Source organism: Microtus oregoni, unplaced genomic scaffold, assembly GCF_018167655.1.
Source record: "Microtus oregoni isolate MIOR12 unplaced genomic scaffold, Mior012 000013F_ref0000133, whole genome shotgun sequence".
In the NCBI taxonomy this organism is placed as follows: domain Eukaryota; kingdom Metazoa; phylum Chordata; class Mammalia; order Rodentia; family Cricetidae; genus Microtus; species Microtus oregoni.
This window is the reverse complement of record NW_024543072.1, coordinates 52,097-72,241: the sequence shown is the minus strand read 5'-3', so window position 1 is coordinate 72,241 and position 20,145 is coordinate 52,097. Positions and strand designations below refer to the sequence as shown.

Here is a 20,145-nt window from a genome sequence, read left to right as displayed (position 1 = left end):
AAGGAGATAAGATGTGCACAAATTATGAGTGCACAAGCTATAATAAAGAGACTGGCAAGGACCGAGGAAGACGAGAAGAAAGGTGGGAGGAGCCGAGAAAGCTTCAAGGGAGATATGGCCTTTGAGGTCAGTTTTGAGAGATGAGCAAGACTGACAGGTAAGGGAACTGAGGAAGTGGCTTGGTGGTAGAGAGCTTAGCTTGTATGCACAAAGCGCTGGTCCTAAGCCTCCACCTAAAAAACAAACAAGAAAACGAGAACTGGTAGAGTTGGGGAAAATCTCCTACATTAATAACCTCCCCCGTTATTGATACTTCTTTCTTCTTTTCTATGCTTCTGGACACGAGAACTGTGTAACCTCTCTATTCTCTTCCCCTGGGTTTATTTCTACATGCATATGTCTTTTTAAAGTTATTATTATTATTATTTGAGGTAGAGCCTCATATAGCCCAGGATAGCCCAGAACTCTGTGTAGTCAAAACTGCCTTCACCTCCCAAGGGCTGGGCCTGTGGAGATGCACCAGCATGTCTGGCTTTTACCTGTCTGTGAAATTCCAGTCTGCCAGCGATCCCGCCTCCCTCTTTCAGGGGATAGATATGTACCCCTTCTTCCGGCTCTCTAGCTGTCCCTTGGTTACTTTTATTCACCCAAATTGGAAATATGTGATCAGATGAGCATAAGAGTTACAGGGGTACAAGGATAGAGTGAAATCCTCGCCAAGTCCAGACACATGTCCATGGGGGGGCACACCATAGAGAACGAGGAAAGCCCCCCCTGTTTGGGTTGCACTGATGCACTTTTAAAACTCCTGCCATGGGTTAAGTTGTTGAGCGAAGGTTCTGAGAGGAAAAGCAGGAATTCACAGGGCTAATCCCCTGGTCAGCCCCTCTTCCTCTCCCATGCAGGGGTGGGCTAGAGGAAAGCAGTGAAGTTATTTCTCAGAGGGTTCTCTGAACTAACTTTCTGCTTCCAGAAAATCACTAGACTAACTTGACTGTCCTCTAGCAAGTCCATCCTCCTATTTAGGCCTTCTGAAGCATGAGGTAGATGGGCCAGCGGGCCAGGGACCTCCTCAGTTCTCTGATTCTGTGGCACCAAAAGTGAATCCTTCAGGAGTTTGAGGAACTTGTCAGGGACCCCAGGAAACAGCTGACCTGGCTGTCATATGAAAGGGTTGGGTGCTTTTTCAGACACATCTGGTGCTTCCGTCTTTAAGACACCCAGGCCTCCTTGTTCCACGCCCCCTGCTAGAGGCTCACCACCACCCTCACGCTGCTGTCCATGGCCTCACAGGTAAAGCCCCTGTTACTGATGAGATCCCACTGCCCGCACCCAGATTCGTCCCTTCTTCCCTCCCTCCTTGGCGCCCATTAGCTAGCCCAGGCCGTGGGGGCGGTGGCTGCGGAGTCTCCTCTCTGTGCCAGGCCCGGCCCCCAGAGACGCACCTGTTCTGACCTGCTTAGCAGGTTCCCAGGTTTCTGCCTTCGTTGTTGGCCACGGCGTGGGAAGCAGCTCTGGGGGAGCTCAGGGCTCCCGATCACGGCTTCTTGGGGGTAGCCACGGCTGGGTGGGTAGAACTGGGGCCTGGGTCCCCTAGTGGAGACCCAAGTGGGATAGGCAGGCACGTTAGTGCCTGGGGACTCCGTGACTTCCTGCCTTCTGGGTCAGAGCTTTACACAGCTCCAGAACCGGCTCCCAGGGAGAACTCCGTGGAACTCAGAATCACTGGCCAGGTCTGACTTTCAGCCAATGCCCCTGTCCCTGGGAGCCGAGATGTGGGGCCTTGAAGCCTGGCTGCTGCTGTTGTTCCTGGCATCGTTTACAGGTAGGACTTGCCTGAACCGTCAGGACTCTTGCTTCTGAGCTCTACCTGGCAGAGACAGGCACACACACACACACACACACACACACACACACACACACACACACAGACAGACTTACACACGAATGTACCACATACCCAAACATTCCCTTTCCTTGGACTCCGGATGGAGAAGACAATCTCTCTCTCCTGTTCATTCCACTTGCCATCAGTGCCCTCAAAAGAACCAATGTAGCTCTTTCTTCTCAAGTCTCCTCTCTGTCCCAAGACCAAGCCACTTAATGTCTGCAGTCCCTAACTACCTCTGCTAAAGCCTTGCTTGCCAAGGCCTTTGTAGATACACACACGCACACGCACACATGCACACACACACATACGCACACAGGGCAGGTGGGCTGAAAGGTGGACTCCGAGAACCCTGCTTACCCCAGGGCTTCCTGAAGGCTTTGTGGCCTACCCACTGGGCTTCAGACCTGCCTCAGCATTCACCAGGAGCAGGAAACCTGGTGTCTGGGGAGTGGAGGGGCATTTCTGTCTCCTTCTCCTCTCATAGTAATATTCTGAGCGCAGGATTGGGGTGCTCATTGTGGGATTACAGGAAAGCCATGAAACGCCTCTCACCCTAGCGCCTCTCCCTCCCTGGCACACACTAGTAGGTGGAGAATAATGGTGTGTGTTTCTTACACAATGGGGGGATGTTAAAGGGTAAAGGGTCTTCTAGATGAGATGCGGTCCACTTTTATTCATTTATTATCTTTCCATTTCCTCTGTTGAATGCCTATACAATACTTAGACTTTCTGCTTGCCTAATATAGCCAGAACATACATAAAACATCAGAATGTATCATTGTCAGAGCGAGAGGGACAGAATATGTGTGCAAGGAGACCAAAGTAGGATGCTATTGGCTGTTGCTGGGGAAGGAATAGCTAAGAGCTCTTTTTCCTCAGAAAGACAGGGCCTTGTCTGCAGAGGACAGTAGGGTCCTCAGCTCAAGAAACAGAAGCAGGGACTATCAGTTGTCCAGCAGCACTTGGTGACTCTCTCCCCACCTCCATTCTCAGTTGAAGCACACACACACAAGGCATAGATGGAGAACAAGGCATAGATGCCTGGATTGGAAGGCTTGAGGTTGCCCTCACTCTGGTCTTGTAACAGAAGGGTCAGTGGGTCACTCTCCAGTATCAGAACGCTAAGCTCCAACCTCTGCCATCTGCCCTTACCCTCAGCCCCTGCCCTTAATTTCCATTTTCCAGATAGCCCTTTTCCCTGGGTTAAGCCAAGAGGGTGGGGCCTCCTGCTGGGCCAGGGAACCCAACTGACACTTTCCTGGGGAATCTACCTACCCCTGAGGAATGGAGTCATGCTGTCTCAGGACTTGGGTAGGATCAAAGAGATCACTACTCCAACTCCTTCATTTTAAAGATGGGAAAACCAAGAGAAACAGATGGGCAGGTGAGATCTGCAAGATTACTCAGTGTAAAAAGCAGAACCAGGGTTAGGGCCTTGGTCACCCAACTCCTTGTTAAAAAAAAGAAAAAAACCAGGATAGTTGAGAGCATGCGGTACTAGAGGCTGGCTACTAGATACTAGATACAGTGGTAAGGGTAGTACCCCCGCCTTCCTTCTTCATGAGGCAAAGCTGATCTTTCTAGTAGAAGCCCAGAGAAGAGGGAGAGAACTCCTGGCTAGAAGATTGCCCCAGACTTCACCCAGGTCTGGGAGAAGCTAAGCTGAGGAGAAAGGCTGGCTCCAGGATAGCCCAGGAGGCTAGTAGCTAATCGGATGTCACTGAACTTCTGCTGCCATGACCTGCGCAGAGATGAAGCCTGTTCCCAGGAATCCCTGGAAGCTCGCACTATGGGGCCACAGCCCAAGGACTAGAGAGTCCCATCCCCTTCATTTTGGCTCCCTTGTGTGTATGTGTAGGCATCTTGTTCATGGCCCTAGGAACCTAGACTCATTTTATATCTCTGAACACCCCTCAGATTTGGAAATCAAGAGCCTTGAGTTCTGATCCCATTTCTTCCATTAATTTGTTAGGTATTTTTGAACAGCTGAGAGACTGCATCAGGAGACCGAGAAGGACTGGAGGGTCTCTGCAGACCTTTTGACTCTGAAATACTAGGCTTCTGTGATTGGTTGTCCAGCTCCTGGCTTGAAGTGTTGTGGTGGCTGAAGAATTGATCAGTCTCCCTGTGGCTGAGAGGACCCTTCCCAAGGACACAGCCTTCCTGGCCCAATTGCAAAGTGACACCTGCCCCCCAACTCCAGGACCATTAGAGCACTGAGCCCTAGGGCCCTGCCCCACCCCTGACAGGGAGAGGAGCCCAGGCTTGGGAGGCGCCTCCAACACCACAGCTCTTTGTTTCTCCTTAATGGGATGAGTTTCCGGGTGAGGTCCCATCCCTCCTCCCTCCCCCATCTCTTGCCCTGGGGCTGAGGGGCCTGAGTCTGCAAACTGTTTTCCTATAGGTTCCCAGTTTCTAACTCTTTGAGTCTTGCGGGGCCCTGGGAGTAAGCTGGTCCATGAATTCTAAATTCTGTCTTCTGATGGTTAGGATCAACTTTCTGTTGAGATTAATTTCCTAGAAAGGGAGGGGCCCCATCCCTGCTTTTCTGCTCCCGTTGACAGAGGTGGGCAGGCCCTTTCCTGTGGGGCCTACCCAAACCCAGAGAAGCCAGAAAGGGAGGTTTGCTTCCCGCCCAAGTGTGGAGAACCAGGAGAATCCCAGGGAAGCCCTTGGCCCCAGTGACCCTGGTTCCATCCTAGCATTTTGTATTGATGCAGCGGGTGGGGGGGTGGGGGGGGTGGGAGGGTGGAGAGACCCCCAGCTACAGAGATAGCAGTGATAAGGTTAATGTGCACAGTCCCATCTTCTAGAGTATAGCCTCAGACTCCAGGGGTCCTGGGGCCACTGAGGAGAGCAAGTCCTGTAGGGAGAGAATGCCTGTAGAATCTGGACTCCAAATCTTCAAAAGACTCGACAAAGAAGGGATGGAAATGAAAAGTGGCAAATTAAGTCAGGAGCACAGAGAGCAGAGGAACTTTGGGGTCCAGATCTGGAAACAGAATCTAAAGCAATTAAGTTTTAAATGGGAGGTACCCACCTGTTTTCTGGAGGAGAATGGGGGTACCATACCCTATCCTTTCACTGGAACAGGAGCCAACAGGGTGCCTGGGACTGAGGACCTGTTCCCATGGCTTTCTGTACCACCCCCACCCCCAACACGTCTCTCTAAAACTGTTCTGAAAGCTAAGGTTAGGGCTGTGATGTGGAATGAAGCTGGCTAGACACAATGGGAGAAGGGATGGGCAGAATTTGGGTGTTGGTGGGGAGGCTAGATCTCAGGGGTTTGAGAGAAGTTGAATTCTAGGTCTCCCACCCACCCACAGCGGTGACTCAGCAGGGCTCAGACTCTGGCTCCTGGGGGGTTTAGGGGACTTATCTGTGCTGAGAGCTGTGTCTAAGGCAGAGCCGCCTGCCTCATGAACTGTCCGTCCTCCCCATTGTTCCTCTTTCCCTCTGTTACTTACGTGGCCCCCCTCCCTAGACACTAATCTGTGGGTGGGCGCTTTGCCCAGCTTGGGAAGCTCTTGTTAAGCTGGGGGGCTTAGGAAAAATGAGGGGTATGTAAGGGAGGTGGGTGAAGGTGGAGGGAAAGTTTTTGGTTTTCAAAGTCCCTCGATTCCAAGGCCAAGGTTACGGGCAGAGGAAAGTCCAAAATAACCATTTGCTTTGTCTGTGTCACCTGTCCTGGGTGGACGGGGACTAGAAGCTTCCCTCTCATGTCTTCTCTTACCTCTAACACACCTACGCCAGCCTTCTCTGGTGAAGCAGTGAAGGGAGGGAGGCAAGAGTTAACAAAAAATATGAGACCCTAGACAGCCTGGACCCCTCCCCCTAGCCCCAGGCAATCCCCCCCCCCCCCCCCCCAGCTGCTTCCCACCGAACCTGCATCAGACAGTTCTTACCCCAGGCCTGGAGCCAGAGCTGGTTTTTCTGGTGGTAGCAAGTAGCAAAGCCCTGACAGAGATTCCCAGGGAAGAATCTCTGCTTGGGGGGTCAGAGTCCTGAGGGGGCCCAGGGGTGTGGCCATAGGGGGTAAAAAGGGTGGGAGTCTCTTTGTAGGAACCCAAAGAGAAAAAGAGAGAGAGCCTTTGTTTTGTTTGTCAGGGAGGTTCGGTGGCAATTTCCCATCACCTGGAGGGACAGTGACCTCATCTCTGATTACCTCCACCTTTAGCCTGAGATGAATCTGCCCTGAAGTCTTGGGGTGAGATGGAGAGGGAAGCCAGGGGCAACATTAGAACGGGCAGAAGCCCAGAGCTACACGCTGACCAAATGCAGCTGAGCCAGACGTGCGGAAGCCAAGATAAACGCCATCAAAATATTTACTGTGTGTGTGGAGTTCCGTAGTAGGGTGATGTGGACTGTGTGTTCAGAGGGTGAGATGTATATGTCATGGTGCGTGCGTATATGTTCATATGCTAACACATAGCTCTTCCCTCTGGGTACAGAAAATTTAGGATGTAGATTTCCCCGAAGAGAGCTGTGAACACATATATTATGTATGAAACACCCCAGGTTCTTGCAAGGAAATAGTTTCACATTCATACGAACTAGAAAAACTGGCCTAGCCCTCATCCAAAGATTCAGACACAAAAGACTAGACAGTTATTACCTTTGTCACACAGACACACCTCAAGGACCCCAATGTGTGTACATCCTCTTATGCACCAATAGAAGACAATGATGGATAAAAGTCCCTCAAAAAAAAAAATCTCATTCTCAAACACATTGCTAAGGTTGGGTATCTGCAACTGCCAGCCTCAGTTTCCCCTTTTGAGCTTAAAGGCCAAGACTTACACAGAAAGGAAAGTAGGAGCCAAGGGAACAGAGTAGGGTGTAGCCAGCTAGCCCAAGCCAGGAATGAAGGACCTGTCTGGGAGCGGGCGGGGTACACAAAAGGCAGGGCCCCAAAGAGGCCTGAGGGGGCCTGGCCAGGGGTGGGGGAGGCTGAGGGCAGGGATCCCGTCTGGCCAGTTGGGCCTGTTCTCTCCCTTGCGCAAGGTGGTGGTGGCTGTGGCTAGGCCTGCTGCTCTGTGGCAGCTTCTGAGTCACTAAGGCTCCTGACCAGCGTCCTGGTGCTCCTTGAGAGGAGGGGTGGGGAGAGTCAGGAGGAGGAGTGCCCAGGAAGCTAGAGGCCACCAGCCTCAGCAAACTACACACACAGCAGTAGAAGGGTCTGTGGGCTTGACCTGGCCTGGCTACTGCATGCCCATAAGGTGACCTCACCAGGCAGGCGGTGTGTCTCCTTCAGCCTGGTGACATCATCATGCTGACGCCAGGCAGGCAGTGGGTGGGGGAGAGGAGGAGACAATCCTGGCTTGCCCTGGCTTGGAAGCCTGGGTTCTTGGGTCCATTTAGCTCAGGACAAGGATCCTTGGCCCCAACTTCTCTTAACTCATCTCTTTTGATTTAGAAGATGAACTGAAGGCCATTGGAAGTGGGGATGCCTCAGCCTAAGATACTTCCACTAAATAGCGGCTTTAGGACAGTGTGGGTTTTGTAGGAGCAATTCCAAAGGAACTTTCCTGTCCCATTAGGTACCTCAGTCTGCAAAACTGGGGCTTGTACCTTCAGGATGAGGATTTCGGACTCACAGGTTAGGGACATTATGGATGGAGACGCAGGCATGTGATGGGTACCCAATTCTTACTGTGCTTTAAGGAGGTATCTTGGGGGACAGAATATGGATGACTTGTAGTGGGGGTAGGGGCCAGTGTAAGGGCTTGAGAGATGATGGTTAAGAGCACTTGTTCTTGCAGAGAACCTGGGTTCAATTCCCAGGACCCACATGGCAGTGACCAGCCACCTGTAACTCCAATTCCAAGACATCAGATGCTCTCTGCTAACCTACATGGCCACCAGGCATATAGTATACATATATGCAAGCAAAACATTCATACACATACAAAAATAAATAAGTAAGTAAAAATTTAACGATGGAAATATGGGATCTGCCAATGTCACAGAAATGTCTTTGGAAGGATTTCTATCTCCTGGTGGGCAGGACTTGGGGTCCCTGTGACATGCATCCACATTATTGTGACTTAAATCTACATCAGTGTTTTGCAGCAGAGTGAGCTGAGAGCCCATATTGCACCCCACCGCCAGGCTTTTTTGACAACCTTACTCCCTTTAGTGCTAGGAGGAGGTACCTGGGAGGGGTGCAAGCTGGACTCCCAGGCTGGGCTGGGTGGGACCCATGTCAGCTTAGGCAGGTCAGGGCCCTGGTATCTGGCCCTGCAGGTCTGTCCCGTCCAGTCTGGGGCCCTCCCAACTCCCAGCAGCAGCATCCTTCCCTCCACCCCTCCTATCAGGGCCACAAGACCCATTCATCTGTCTCCCTGGAACCCTCTGCCCTACCCCATGCTTCATTTCCTCACTACATGCCTGCCTGTCTCCATCGCCTTCGTCCTTTGTCTGGTCCAGAGTTGCTCGCTCTGGCAGTGAACCCAGACAGCCAGTTTATCTTACCCCCGCCCCAAGGTTGCCATGCCAACACTTTCCCTGCCTCATCCAAATAAGGGACTGTGCCTTCCTCTTGGTTCTACTTTCTTTCTGCTGCCTCTTTCAAGCATCTGCTCACTCATTTGTATATTCTTTTTGTTTTTGATTTTTGTGGGGATTGAGACATTGTTTCCCTTTTGCTTGGGATGATGGCCTTGAACCCAAGATCTTCTTGCCTGAGCTTCCCCAAGTGTTGGGATAAGAGGTATGGGCTACCAAGCCTGGCTTTGTTCACTCATTCATTGATTCACTCAGTCAATAAACATTCATCAGCGTCCAGTTATGTGACAGGAAGGAGACCACATACCACTGACTGAGCATGAAATCAGAAACCATGTTTTTAATATGTGATACATGACCCTGTTTCGACTCTTTTGAAGCTCAATGCCTTGGGGAAGGAGAACACGAAAACAGAAAGTCTGATCTATAGGTTAAAGCGCTATGATTGAGGCTAAAGCAGAGGGGCAGGGCACTCGAAGCGGCTTGAGGTGGGGGAAGGGAGGGAGGACTCAAGAGGAAATGATGTCTAAGCAGAGTCTTAAGGCGTGAGTAGGTGTTCTCCAGACAGCGATGAGTAGGAGCAACCAGACACAGGGAGGAGAGCATTCCAGGCAGGGGTACAGTGTGAGCAAAGGTGACAGACAGCAGGGTGTGGGGGGGTACTGGTTAGAGGCAGGGATTATCAAAAGTTGGATGCTCTAAGTGGAAGCTCTGGCCATCCCAGAACACTCTTCTGCCCTGGCCCGGCCCCTGACCCTGGGTTTTGTTTATTTATTTACTTATTTTATAACCATAGGCATTCCCAGGCCCAACCTTCTTTATAAGCTACTCATTCTAGATAACCAGTTATCTTTTCCTGTTCCCCACCTCTCTCTAGTCAGTGACCAAATCCCCACCAAATGCCCCCTTTTATCTGCCCAGTACCACCTTGCCAGGCTACGGCCTCATGGTATCTGCCTCGGTCTCTTTCCATGACCTGTTTTCTGGTCAGACTATATGTTGTCACCTGCTTCATGCAACTTGCTAGCTAGGGAAGCTTTGGTGACTTTCCACTTCCTACTGACCAAATTTGAATTCCTTTTCCTGGCATGGGTAGTCCTGAGCTATTCGGACCCACCCTACCCCAGCTATGGTTTCCCTGCTGCTCAACACACACACCCCCTTAGGTTGGGTCCTCTTCTCTTTGCTTCCTGAACCAGCAACCAGCCTTTCTACTTCCTTAGGTGTTTGCTTACTTGATCCTCTATTATCAATGCCTTTCGAGGTCTCCCGGGCCTCCTGATCCCACTCAACTCACTCATGAAGCCTTCCCTATGACTCCCACATGCCTCAAACAACCTAGGACCCAGACACGAAACACTAAACCAGAAACCACCATTGCAAGTCAGGTGGGGTGATGGGGTGGTGTATCCAGTAATCTAAGCACTCCAGAGGCTGGGGTGGGAGAACAGTGAGTCTGAAGCCAGCCTGACAGGTTACATAATTAGTCCTTTTTTTTTTTTTTTTTTTTTTTGGTTTTTTCGAGACAGGGTTTCTCTGTAGTTTTGGAGCCTGTCCTGGAACTAGCTCTTGTAGACCAGACTGGCCTCGAACTCCCAGAGATCCGCCTGCCTCTGCCTCCCAAGTGCTGAGATTAAAGGCGTGAGCCACCATCGCCCGGCAGTTAGACTGTCTTAAAAAGAAAGAGGAAGAGGAGGAGAGTGGAAAGAGGAGAAAGAAAAAAAAATTATCATTGCATGATTCAATGCCTGTCTGTTAGTAGCTAGATGATAGATAGATAGATAGATAGATAGATGATAGATAGATGACAGATGGATGGGTGGATGGATGCATGGATGTCTATCATTTGTATTTCTTCCTCCTAAACAGACCTCGAGTTCCATGAGGGCAGGAAATGGATCTTTACTTGCCAGTAAGGTTATATAATGGACTTATCTAAATTCAAAATTTCCAAATGCTTCCTACAGCTGCTCATCAATTACCAAAGCACTAGTCCTTCATCCCTGGTCCTCTGATTCTGGCTCAACATTCTGACAATTGCCGTGTACCTGCCCTGACCTCATCTCTCCAGGCCCCTGACCTAGGGGCCCTTTTTGTCTTCAGTGACTTGCTGCTTCCTGCTCCTAAGCCTGTTCATGCCATTCCTCCTACATGGAAGACCTCCTTCTCTCTGGGAATCCAGGACTCTCATCTTCAAGCCATGGGAAAAAGCGTTCCCAAGGGCCTTATCCTTCCAAAATGGCCCATCCCAAGCCCCAAACATTCTGAACATTTTCAACCGCTCTTCACCATTCCTTCCAAAAGCACTGGCTTTTACTTTTACCCCACTTTGTAGACTGTGCCTCCTGTGAAATTTGTCCTTGGTTTCCTGTTTCTCTGGGCAGAGATTCCATTTCCTGGAAGGCTGTGAGCTCTGTGAGGGGCAGAAGCTAGGTCTCTGGACCTGTTATAGTTTCTTTGTTCAAATAGAATTCTAGACGGCAACAGGGTGAGTCTTCCATAAATCATCTGCGTGGCCTTAGGGAAGCCACTTCCCTCTGGGTCTCAGTTTCCTCCTCTGTTAAATGGTGATAATAACGCCTACCCTCTTGGGAATGTTGAGTGGATCTAATGAGGTAATGGCTAGAATGCGCTTTGCAAGCATAAATTGCTCCTGGAGTTCCGGCTGCCTTTGCTGTCATTATCATTTTGATTGCGTTCCTTTGGTTCTGGCACCCTCCCCGCCCCCCCCCCCCCCCCACTCTGACTTACTGTCTACCCCCTGCAGGCCGATGCCCGGCGGGTGAGCTGGAGACCTCGGACTTAGTGACGGTGGTGCTGGGCCAGGACGCAAAATTGCCCTGCTTCTACCGAGGGGATCCTGACGAGCAGGTGGGGCAAGTGGCGTGGGCTCGGGTGGACCCAAACGAGGGCACCCGGGAGCTGGCCCTACTGCACTCCAAATATGGGCTTCATGTGAGCCCCGCCTATGAGGACCGCGTGGAGCAACCACCGCCCCCACGAGACCCTCTGGACGGCTCCGTGCTCCTGCGCAACGCTGTGCAAGCAGATGAGGGCGAGTACGAGTGCAGAGTCAGCACTTTCCCCGCCGGCAGCTTCCAGGCACGGATGCGGCTCCGCGTTCTGGGTTAGTAGAGCCAGCTGGGCACAATCAGAATTCGTGGGTGTATGGAGGGGAACGGAGACAGGACGGGACTGCAGAGATGGATGGGGCAGAGGCAGAACAGGCAAACATAAAAGATAAGGCCATGTAGGGGTGAGGGAGGAATACCCAGTCCCTCCCACCCAATCCATAAATTCTCTCCAAAAGCCGCCAAAGCTGGGGAATAATACATATTTTAGGGAGCTTGTCCTTCCCACGGTCCGAATTTCACTCTGTGCACCTTTGTCCTTCTGGAACATGGGCTTATTCTTTCGAATAGCTTTTCAGAGAGCTGAGAACTTCTGGCAGACTCCACTTAAACGCCCTCGTTTCCAAGTTGCACTTACTGATTCTAGAAAAGACACCAATGCACCAATGCAAAGCTTTCTTCACTACCCTAGGCGCTGCGGTTTTACAATGTGAGAGTCACAGATGTGAACATGACGCCCAGCTGTGATGTGATATGTGAGCAGGGGAGCGGTTAATAGGTTAATACGCTCCTTGATTGGGACTTCAATGGACGTGATCTAAGACCACGATCACGTTTATCTATCTGTCTGTCTGTCTGTCTGTCCGTCCTTCCGTCCATCCATCTATTGGTTTTTCGAGGCAGGATTTCCTCTGTGCAGCTTTGGAGCCTGTCCTGGAACTCTCTTTGTAGACCAGGCTGGCCTTGAACGCACAGAGAGTACTGGGATTAAAGGCGTGTGCCACCACCGTCTGGCTCACAATTGCATTCTAAACCACTGCTTTGCATTATGGACAGTGGTGCTGGTCAACCTGTTCCTATGGTCAAGGTGTCTTTTCAATTTTGTGGTTGGGCTATTTTGAAGCTAGAATTTTTTTTAAAAAAAAAGTGCTTTGGGTTATTTTGAAGTTAGAAATAAAAAGCCTTCATGTTTTTGCTTTGGATGGAAGTTAGTAGCCTAAGTCTTGGAGGGGAAAAAAAAAACAAAACTTGAATGAAAAAAAAAAAAAAGCTGGGCATAGTGATAAATATCTATACTTACACTGCTCCAGAAGCTGAGTCAGGAGAATGGAGAATCTGAGGCCAACACACACCCCAAAACAAAATCTGTGACTCTAGGCTTTGTCACTTAAGAGCTGAGGACCTGGAGCAAATCCCTAACCCTCCTTGAGCTTTGGTTTCTCATCTGAAGAGCAAAGCATAATAATACCACCTCACTAGTGTGTTAGCAGAATCAAATGAGATAATGCATGAAAGCATTTAGCCTAATAGTCGACACATGGTAAGCAGTGGTTATTATTTTTATTATTACATAGATAGTATCTAATTAGTTCTAAAATAATTTTATTTTTTTAAAAAAAATAACCTATGCACGTTGTAAAAAATTCTAATAGCGAAGAAAGATGTAAAGACACTTGAAATTACACCACTGATCTGGCACTTTTCTTAGTAAGATAAGAAAGGGGGACTGGAGCTCGCTTCAGCAGCACAGATACTAAAATTGGAACGATACAGGGAAGATTAGCACGGCCCCTGCACAGGGATGACAAGCAAATTTGTGAAGCGTTCCATATTTTTAAGACAAGATCTCCTGAGTAAACTGGGAGCATGGGACCATGGGAGAGGGTTGGAAGGGAGGGGAGAGGAAGGAAGGGGAGCAGAGAAAAATGTATAGCTCAATAAAATCAATCATTAAAAAAAAGTGGGGCTGGGGCTGGAGAGATGGCTCAGTGGTTAAGAGCACTGGCTGCTCTTCCAGAGGACCTGAGTTCAATTCCCAGCAACCACATGGTGGCTCACAACCATCTGTAATGAGATCTGGCGCCCTCCTCTGGCTTACATGTAGGCAGAGTGTTGTATACATAATAAATAAATAAATCTTTAAAAAAAAAAAAAGTGGGGCTGGAGTTTGCAGCTGGGTAGGACTGAGAGAGGCCTCCTGACAGCGGATCTTCCATACACTCCTCTCCCCATCCACAGTGCCTCCCCTGCCTTCACTGAATCCTGGTCCACCACTAGAAGAGGGCCAGGGCCTGACGCTGGCAGCCTCTTGCACTGCCGAGGGCAGCCCAGCTCCCACCGTGACCTGGGACACAGAAGTCAAAGGTACTCAGGCCAGCCGCTCCTTCAAGCACTCCCGCTCAGCTGCCGTCACGTCAGAGTTCCACCTGGTGCCTAGCCGAAGCATGAATGGGCAGCCACTTACCTGTGTGGTGTCTCACCCTGGCCTGCTCCAGGACCAGAGAATCACCCACACCCTCCAAGTGGCCTGTGAGTATTGGGATAGATGGGTAAGATAACCTATGTTCTGAAAATAGTGCTAGGACCCTGTGACCCTGAACCACGCCAGGAGGGTCAGCCTGAGAACAGAAGACTTGGGGGCCAACCTAGATGCCCTGGGAAAACCACTGTGGTCTCTGTGAACTATATTTCAAGTGCTGGGATTAAAGGCAAGCCCCACTGCCGCCTGGTGTCTCTGTGAACTTTGTAGAAGAGACTGCCTTATTTTCTTTTTTTTTTTTAATTTTTTATGATTTATTTATCTTTATTTTATGTGCATTGGTGTGAAGGTGTCAGATCCCCTGGAACTGGATTTTCAGACAGTTGTGAGCTGCCATGTGGGTGCTGGGAATTGAACCCGAGTCCTCTAGAAGAGCAGTCAGTGCTCTTAACCGCTGAGCCATTTCTCCAGCCCGAGACTGCCTTATTTTCACAGTGTTGATGGGAGAATAAAATATAAATTTGATACTGAAGGTATTTGCATAATATACAGTTTTAGAGTTTGGAGGCAGACTTGGAACAAGCCGCCGTTCCGCTATTTACCAATAGTTATTTAATCTTGTTAGACTTCATTTTATTCACCAGAAAATGAGTGTAATTATACCAACTCTACAGGATTTTGATGAGAATTAGCGTCCTTGAATGCAAAGCATCTCACAGATTTGAAATCCTGTAAGGGTTCAGCAAATGATAGTGTGCTCCCAGCGTTAGACTGCAAGCCCAGATTACACCGCCATTTGGCACGAAGTAGGAAATCAACACACGTCTGTTAGGAAAATGAACAAACTGGCGGATTTTTAGGCCCTTAGTGAGCACCTGCTCGGTGAGTTAGCAGTATGCTAGGTGTCACCGGAGAGTCAGAAAGACTGAAACTCCCTTACTCCTAGGGACGGGCGGGCTTTGCAGCACAGGTCAAACAAAATAAACTCTGAGCTTGGGCGGGGGTGGGGGGGGTGGGGGGGGAGCACGTGACAATGTAGTCAGGAGCTGTGGGTGAGGGGAGAGGGAGGTTGTTCGTGTAGGACAAGAGGGGATTCATGGATTAAAGCATCTTCCTCCTCCCTCTTCCCACTCCAGTCCTTGCAGAGGCCTCTGTGAGGGGCCTTGAGGACCAAAACTTGTGGCATGTTGGCCGAGAAGGAGCTACACTCAAGTGCCTGAGTGAAGGACAGCCCCCTCCCTCATTCAACTGGACGCGGTAAGGGCCTATGCCTGCAGAAAGGCCTAGCATGGGACTAGCATCCTTTTCTTTTCAGGATGAACCCTATATTAGTTAGGGCATATGTTCAGACCAATATAAAAATATGCATAGTCAGCAAATATTACTGGTGCGGTCCAGGGAATGTGTGATTACCCATGGGAATATGTAGATATCTTCTTGGCTTTTCAAAACCCCTTAACTTGGGCTGGAGAGATGGCTCAGCGGTTAAGAGCACTGGCTGCTCTTCCAGAGGTCCTGAGTTCAATTCCCAGCAACCACATGGTGGCTCACAACCATCTGTACTGAGATCTGGCACCCTCCTCTGGCGTGCGGGCATACATGGAGGTAGAATGTTGTATATATAATAAATAAATAAATCTTTAAAAAAAAACCTTAACTTTAAACTATGAACTAAAACTATGGTAGATATGAATATTTTAACTATTTCTGAGTGCTAAAAGTGCAGGAGACAAAAAGACAGCTGGCTATAACTGCTGTTATACCAATGCTCCTTATAACTATCATGTGGCTAGCACCCCAGAAACACCCACCCCCTTCCACCAGCTCCTTCAAGAGCCCTTGTCTTTTCTTCCAAAGAATTACAAAAGGGTAGGATACCCATGTATGTGAGCCTATGATAGACATGTTCTTACATGTGGACATACGAACGATACATGTGGCCTTGTGCCTAGGGCTAGGTTTGTTTTCTCTGCCATGTAATATCATAGGTGTTGGAGCATGCAATCACAGTTTCCAGGTACCTCTGAGGCCAGCTAGGAGTGGAGTGTCCTGTTGTGTGGACTTTGTAACATGTATTCCTGTTACCTGGTGCTAGATGACGTGATGCCTGTGGGAGCATGTGGGATGGCACGCGTGTGGATCTTCCCCAAGTGTGTGTGGGGGTGCCCGGGTCAGGCTGGGCGGCAGGGAGAAAGGGCCTCTGCCTAGACCTGCCTAGGGTAGGGAGGGGCACCGTGGGAACAGCCTGAGGCTCTGGATGACGTCATGGGGGAGGGGGATGAATAGCTGCCTGGGCACGTTGGATGGTGGCAGCCTTAGCCTGCCCCAGCCAGCACCCTTCAGCTTCCCTGTCCTTCAGGCTGGATGGACCTCTGCCTAGCGGGGTGCGAGTGAAGGGGGACACTCTGGGCTTTCCCCCACTGACCACTGAGCACAGTGGCATCTACGTCTGCCATGTCAGCAATGAACTTTCTTCGAGGGACTCTCAGGTCACCGTGGAGGTTCTTGGTAAGCACAGTGGTTGGGGAACAAAGACAGGGAGGCTGAATCAGAGCTGGGGATGGGCAACAAGAAGCAAGACAGAGAAAGAAATGGGAAGGAGTGTCTTTGGGGATGGTAGATGGGGCTAAACTGAGTGGGTAGCTGAGGATGTCTTCTGTGAGGATAATATTTGGGTAGCAATGGGGTCTGGGGTAGATCCAGAAAGGATCTGGGCATGCGCCTCAGACACAGCCTGTCTCCAGCAGACCCTCAAGATTCAGGAAAGCAAGTGGACCTAGTGTCGGCCTCAGTGGTGGTAGTGGGCGTGATTGCTGCATTCTTGTTCTGCCTCCTGGTGGTGGTGGTGGTACTCATGTCCCGGTATCACCGACGGAAAGCACAGCAGATGACCCAGAAATAGTGAGTACTGGCTACATCGAGTGGGTGGAGCCGAGCTGAGACCAAAGACAATGAAGTAGGAGGTGAACCAGAACAGAGGAGAGAGGACACTGGGTAGCCTATGACTGGACAGCTTGTCCACCAGAGATGGGCAAAGCCTTTGGGGAAGTGAGGAAAGCCTGGGGCCTGGACCACAGCTCGATGAGGAGGCATGAGCCTGAGAGAAGCCCAGATCCATATTCTCCGGTGTCATCTACTATGCGTACTTTAGCACTATGTGGCACACATATACTCCAGCTATCGTACACAGGCTCAGCCAGGCTAGATTCGCCGTAGGAGGCTGTCATTGCTCTCAGGTCCTGACAAGGGGTGTCTTTCCCAGTGAGGAGGAACTGACTCTGACCAGGGAGAACTCCATCCGAAGGCTGCATTCTCATCATACAGACCCCAGGAGCCAGGTGTGTGCTAAGGATGGGGCCTGTGTGGGGCGTGGGCACACGGGTTTGCTTGGGTCTGGGCTCCTCTACAGATAGGAACATAGCCCTATACCAGGTCTGGCTGCTTACTCATAGCTGGAGCTGAGCCGAGGCTGGGATATTAGCCGGGGATAGATGCTTTGGGGCTGCTGGGACTCCTCCTTGCAAGGCCCTTTCAGCCCTGGGTTGGGGGCTGCTCTAGGAATCCACCACCAGTGCTGGTTCCAGGGTGGGTTTTTGGGAGTGAGTGTGGGAAGGGGGATGTTTGTGTCAGAGAGACAGAGAACTACGGGTTGGGGGAAAGGTGATCAGGGAGGAGGCTGGTAGAGGATGAGAGAGGTGAAGAGGCTGAGGGGAGGAGGCTGGACTCTCTTCTGACTCCTCCTCCCCTATGTCTGGGCTCCTGCAGCCGGAGGAGAGTGTAGGGCTGAGAGCGGAGGGCCACCCCGATAGTCTCAAGGACAACAGTAGCTGCTCTGTGATGGTGAGGCCCCCGGCCCCACCGGTGTCCCCAACACTCTCCTGGCCCCAGATGTGGTGTGACAGCAGCCCCCTCTACCAGTCCCTGCCTCTCATCCCTGGCTCCCATGTGAGCCCCGCCCCGCATTTCTGCTGTGCCTTCGTTCTCTGTCTCCCCATCCCTATATATAACACCTGCTCTTGCCCTCCCCACCCCCAAATTTCCAAGCCCCATGCCTCCAGGACAGCCATTACCCATGCTTTACCTGACCTCTGACCCCACCACAACCCATCCCTACCCTACTGTGTCTGCCTGTTTGATCTCAACTGCTGACTTATCCTCTGCCCTTGGTCTCCAGAGTGAAGAGCCAGAGGGCCGTAGCTACTCCACGTTGACCACAGTGAGGGAGATTGAAACACAGACTGAACTACTGTCTCCGGGCTCTGGGCGGACAGAAGAGGAGGAGGATCAGGATGAAGGCATCAAACAGGCCATGAACCATTTTGTTCAGGAGAATGGGACCCTGAGGGCCAAACCCACAGGCAATGGCATCTACATCAACGGGCGAGGGCACCTGGTCTGACCCAGGCCAGCCTCCCTCCCTAGGCCTGGTTTCTTCTGCTTCCATGGGGGATTTCAACTCTTCTTAGGGGAACCCTCCTTAAAAGCCTGCATTTCTTTAGGAAGATACTTCCCACCCCACTGACTGCTCCACTTTTACCTCCAATCCTGGTCATCAGGAGGGTCCACTGATTGAGTGTCTCCTATTTGTATGTGTGTGTGTGTGTGTGCGTGTGTGTGTGTGCGTGCGCGCGTGTGCGTGGCATGCATTGTGCTGTCATGTTAAGAGTCCCAGCGAATGGTATGTGTACCACAGGATTTGTGGCTGTGCACAGAACATTGCTAGGGTGTGGCTCGTGCCTAGCATGCCTCATGTGTGACCTCTGCCTGCAGACGCAGGTATTATCCTCAGACCCCAGAGCAGTATTAGTGATGCAGAGGTTGGAAGGGAGACGTGGAGACTGTGGGCCAGATCCAGGTGTGCGGGCATAGCTGGAGCTAGAATCTGACCTCCAAAGTCGGGGAGCTGTGTTCCCACCCTTGGGGGGCAAGTGTGAAGCAGGCCTCCAGGGGTCTGCCAGAGGCTTGAACTGTTACAGAAGCCCTCTGCCCTCTGGTGGCCTGTGGGCCTGCTGCACATACACACCATACTGTCTGTAAATTAACCTCCAAGGGAGCCTCCTGAGGTCCCCTCAGGCTCCCTTAGTAAGAGAAAAAGAAACTTAAAAAACAAACAAACAAACAAAACCCTTTTTGTTACTGTGCATGCTTCTTGCTGGGCTTAAGCAAGGCCAGCCCACATAGGCATCAACAAGACTGTTTAGCAGACCCCACAGCAGGAGCTAATTCTTATGGTTCTGGAAAGTTCTCCTCCTAGGGCATCTTCACCCAAAGAGGCTCTGGGGAGGAAACTGACAGCTGGCGGAGTCTGGAACCAGTGGTGTGAGGTATAAACACGGGGAGAAGAGGGTAGAGATAGGGTGTTTGGCTCCCATGGCCCTTCAAATCTTCCCCGAGTTGTGTCCACAGTTCAAACCTTCACAGAGTTGGGACCTGGTGTCCAGGGCCCCTGGTTCAGTTGTGTAGAGGGCAGAGGGTAGCAAGGGAAGGGAGAAGTTCAGGGGAGGTTTGAGCTGCTGTGGGCGAGGGTGATAATAGCTCCTTCCCCAGGGTTTCTGAGTCATTAATTTGGGGCTCTTCTGGCGTTTTCTATGTGTGGGGCTTGGGATTAGATGTTTTTCTTTAGCCTGCCCAAACCTACTCAGCCAGAATACTGAGATTTACTATTCCAACCTTGTTTGGCCTGCAGTCTGGTCTGACGGAGAGGCTTTCATCTCATTCCCATGGACTTGTGGACCCCAAGGATCTGGGGTCCTAGTATGTATATTTTATGTAAATATATGTATATTTGTACATAAAATGATATTCTGTTTTTAAATAAACAGATAAAATCTTTTCTGTCTGATTCCTGTCTTGCCCCTTGACCTGGATAAGTCACAAGTGCGATCTCAGTGTCTTCCTTCCTATGCTCCTGGGCAGGGTGAGGACCCAGGTACTTGCAGCTAAGAAGGAACAAATAGCTTTCAAAACCCTTTTAGCCATTTCTGAGTGCCCTCAGGTAGGAGAGTGTGGACGTGACCTCCTTTAGGGGAAGCCAGTGCCTTAATGTGCAAAGTGCTTCGAATTTGACTGTGCTGGAAACTTCCAACAGCTGTGTGGGGTGGACAGCCGTGTAGTCTTCTACAAAGAAACTGAAACTCAGAAGGCAGCTGGTCTGTGTACTCGTTTTCAAAGGTATGGCAACCGAGGCTCAGTGAAGAAACGTGGCTTGACCACGATGACAAAGCCACCAGAGGCATCCTCCATTCTGAGTATATTCTGCCTGGTCCTTGCTCCCCGAATTTGGGTCTCTGGAGATGCCAACCACCTGCTCACACCCCAGGCCCCATTACTCCACCCAAGCGTCCTGACATCACCTCCCTTTGTGACCAATAGATGAAGTCCCAGCAATGATGAGGATGTGAATGTCAGCTACCTCC

At 50.7% G+C, this 20,145-nt stretch overlaps 1 protein-coding gene and 1 non-coding gene across 3 annotated transcripts; both read left to right on the top strand.

Annotated features, from left to right (window-relative positions):
- Positions 1-1,749: 1,749 nt before the first annotated feature.
- Positions 1,750-19,543, top strand: LOC121455202 (nectin-4). Of its 2 annotated transcripts, XM_041662811.1 has the most exons (9): positions 1,750-1,825; positions 11,166-11,525; positions 13,489-13,779; positions 14,866-14,986; positions 16,089-16,237; positions 16,477-16,630; positions 16,992-17,067; positions 17,495-17,569; positions 17,904-19,543. In XM_041662811.1, the coding sequence occupies exons 1-9, from the start codon at positions 1,750-1,752 to the stop codon at positions 18,126-18,128; spliced, it is 1,527 nt and encodes a 508-aa protein (XP_041518745.1). In that variant the 3' UTR covers positions 18,129-19,543. The 2 variants fall into 2 exon arrangements, with proteins under 2 accessions (XP_041518745.1, XP_041518746.1); XM_041662812.1 differs by lacking the exon at positions 17,495-17,569.
- Positions 12,980-13,086, top strand: LOC121455470. Its single transcript, XR_005975497.1, has one exon. It is a non-coding gene; the product is annotated as a U6 spliceosomal RNA (small nuclear RNA).
- Positions 19,544-20,145: the final 602 nt, after the last annotated feature.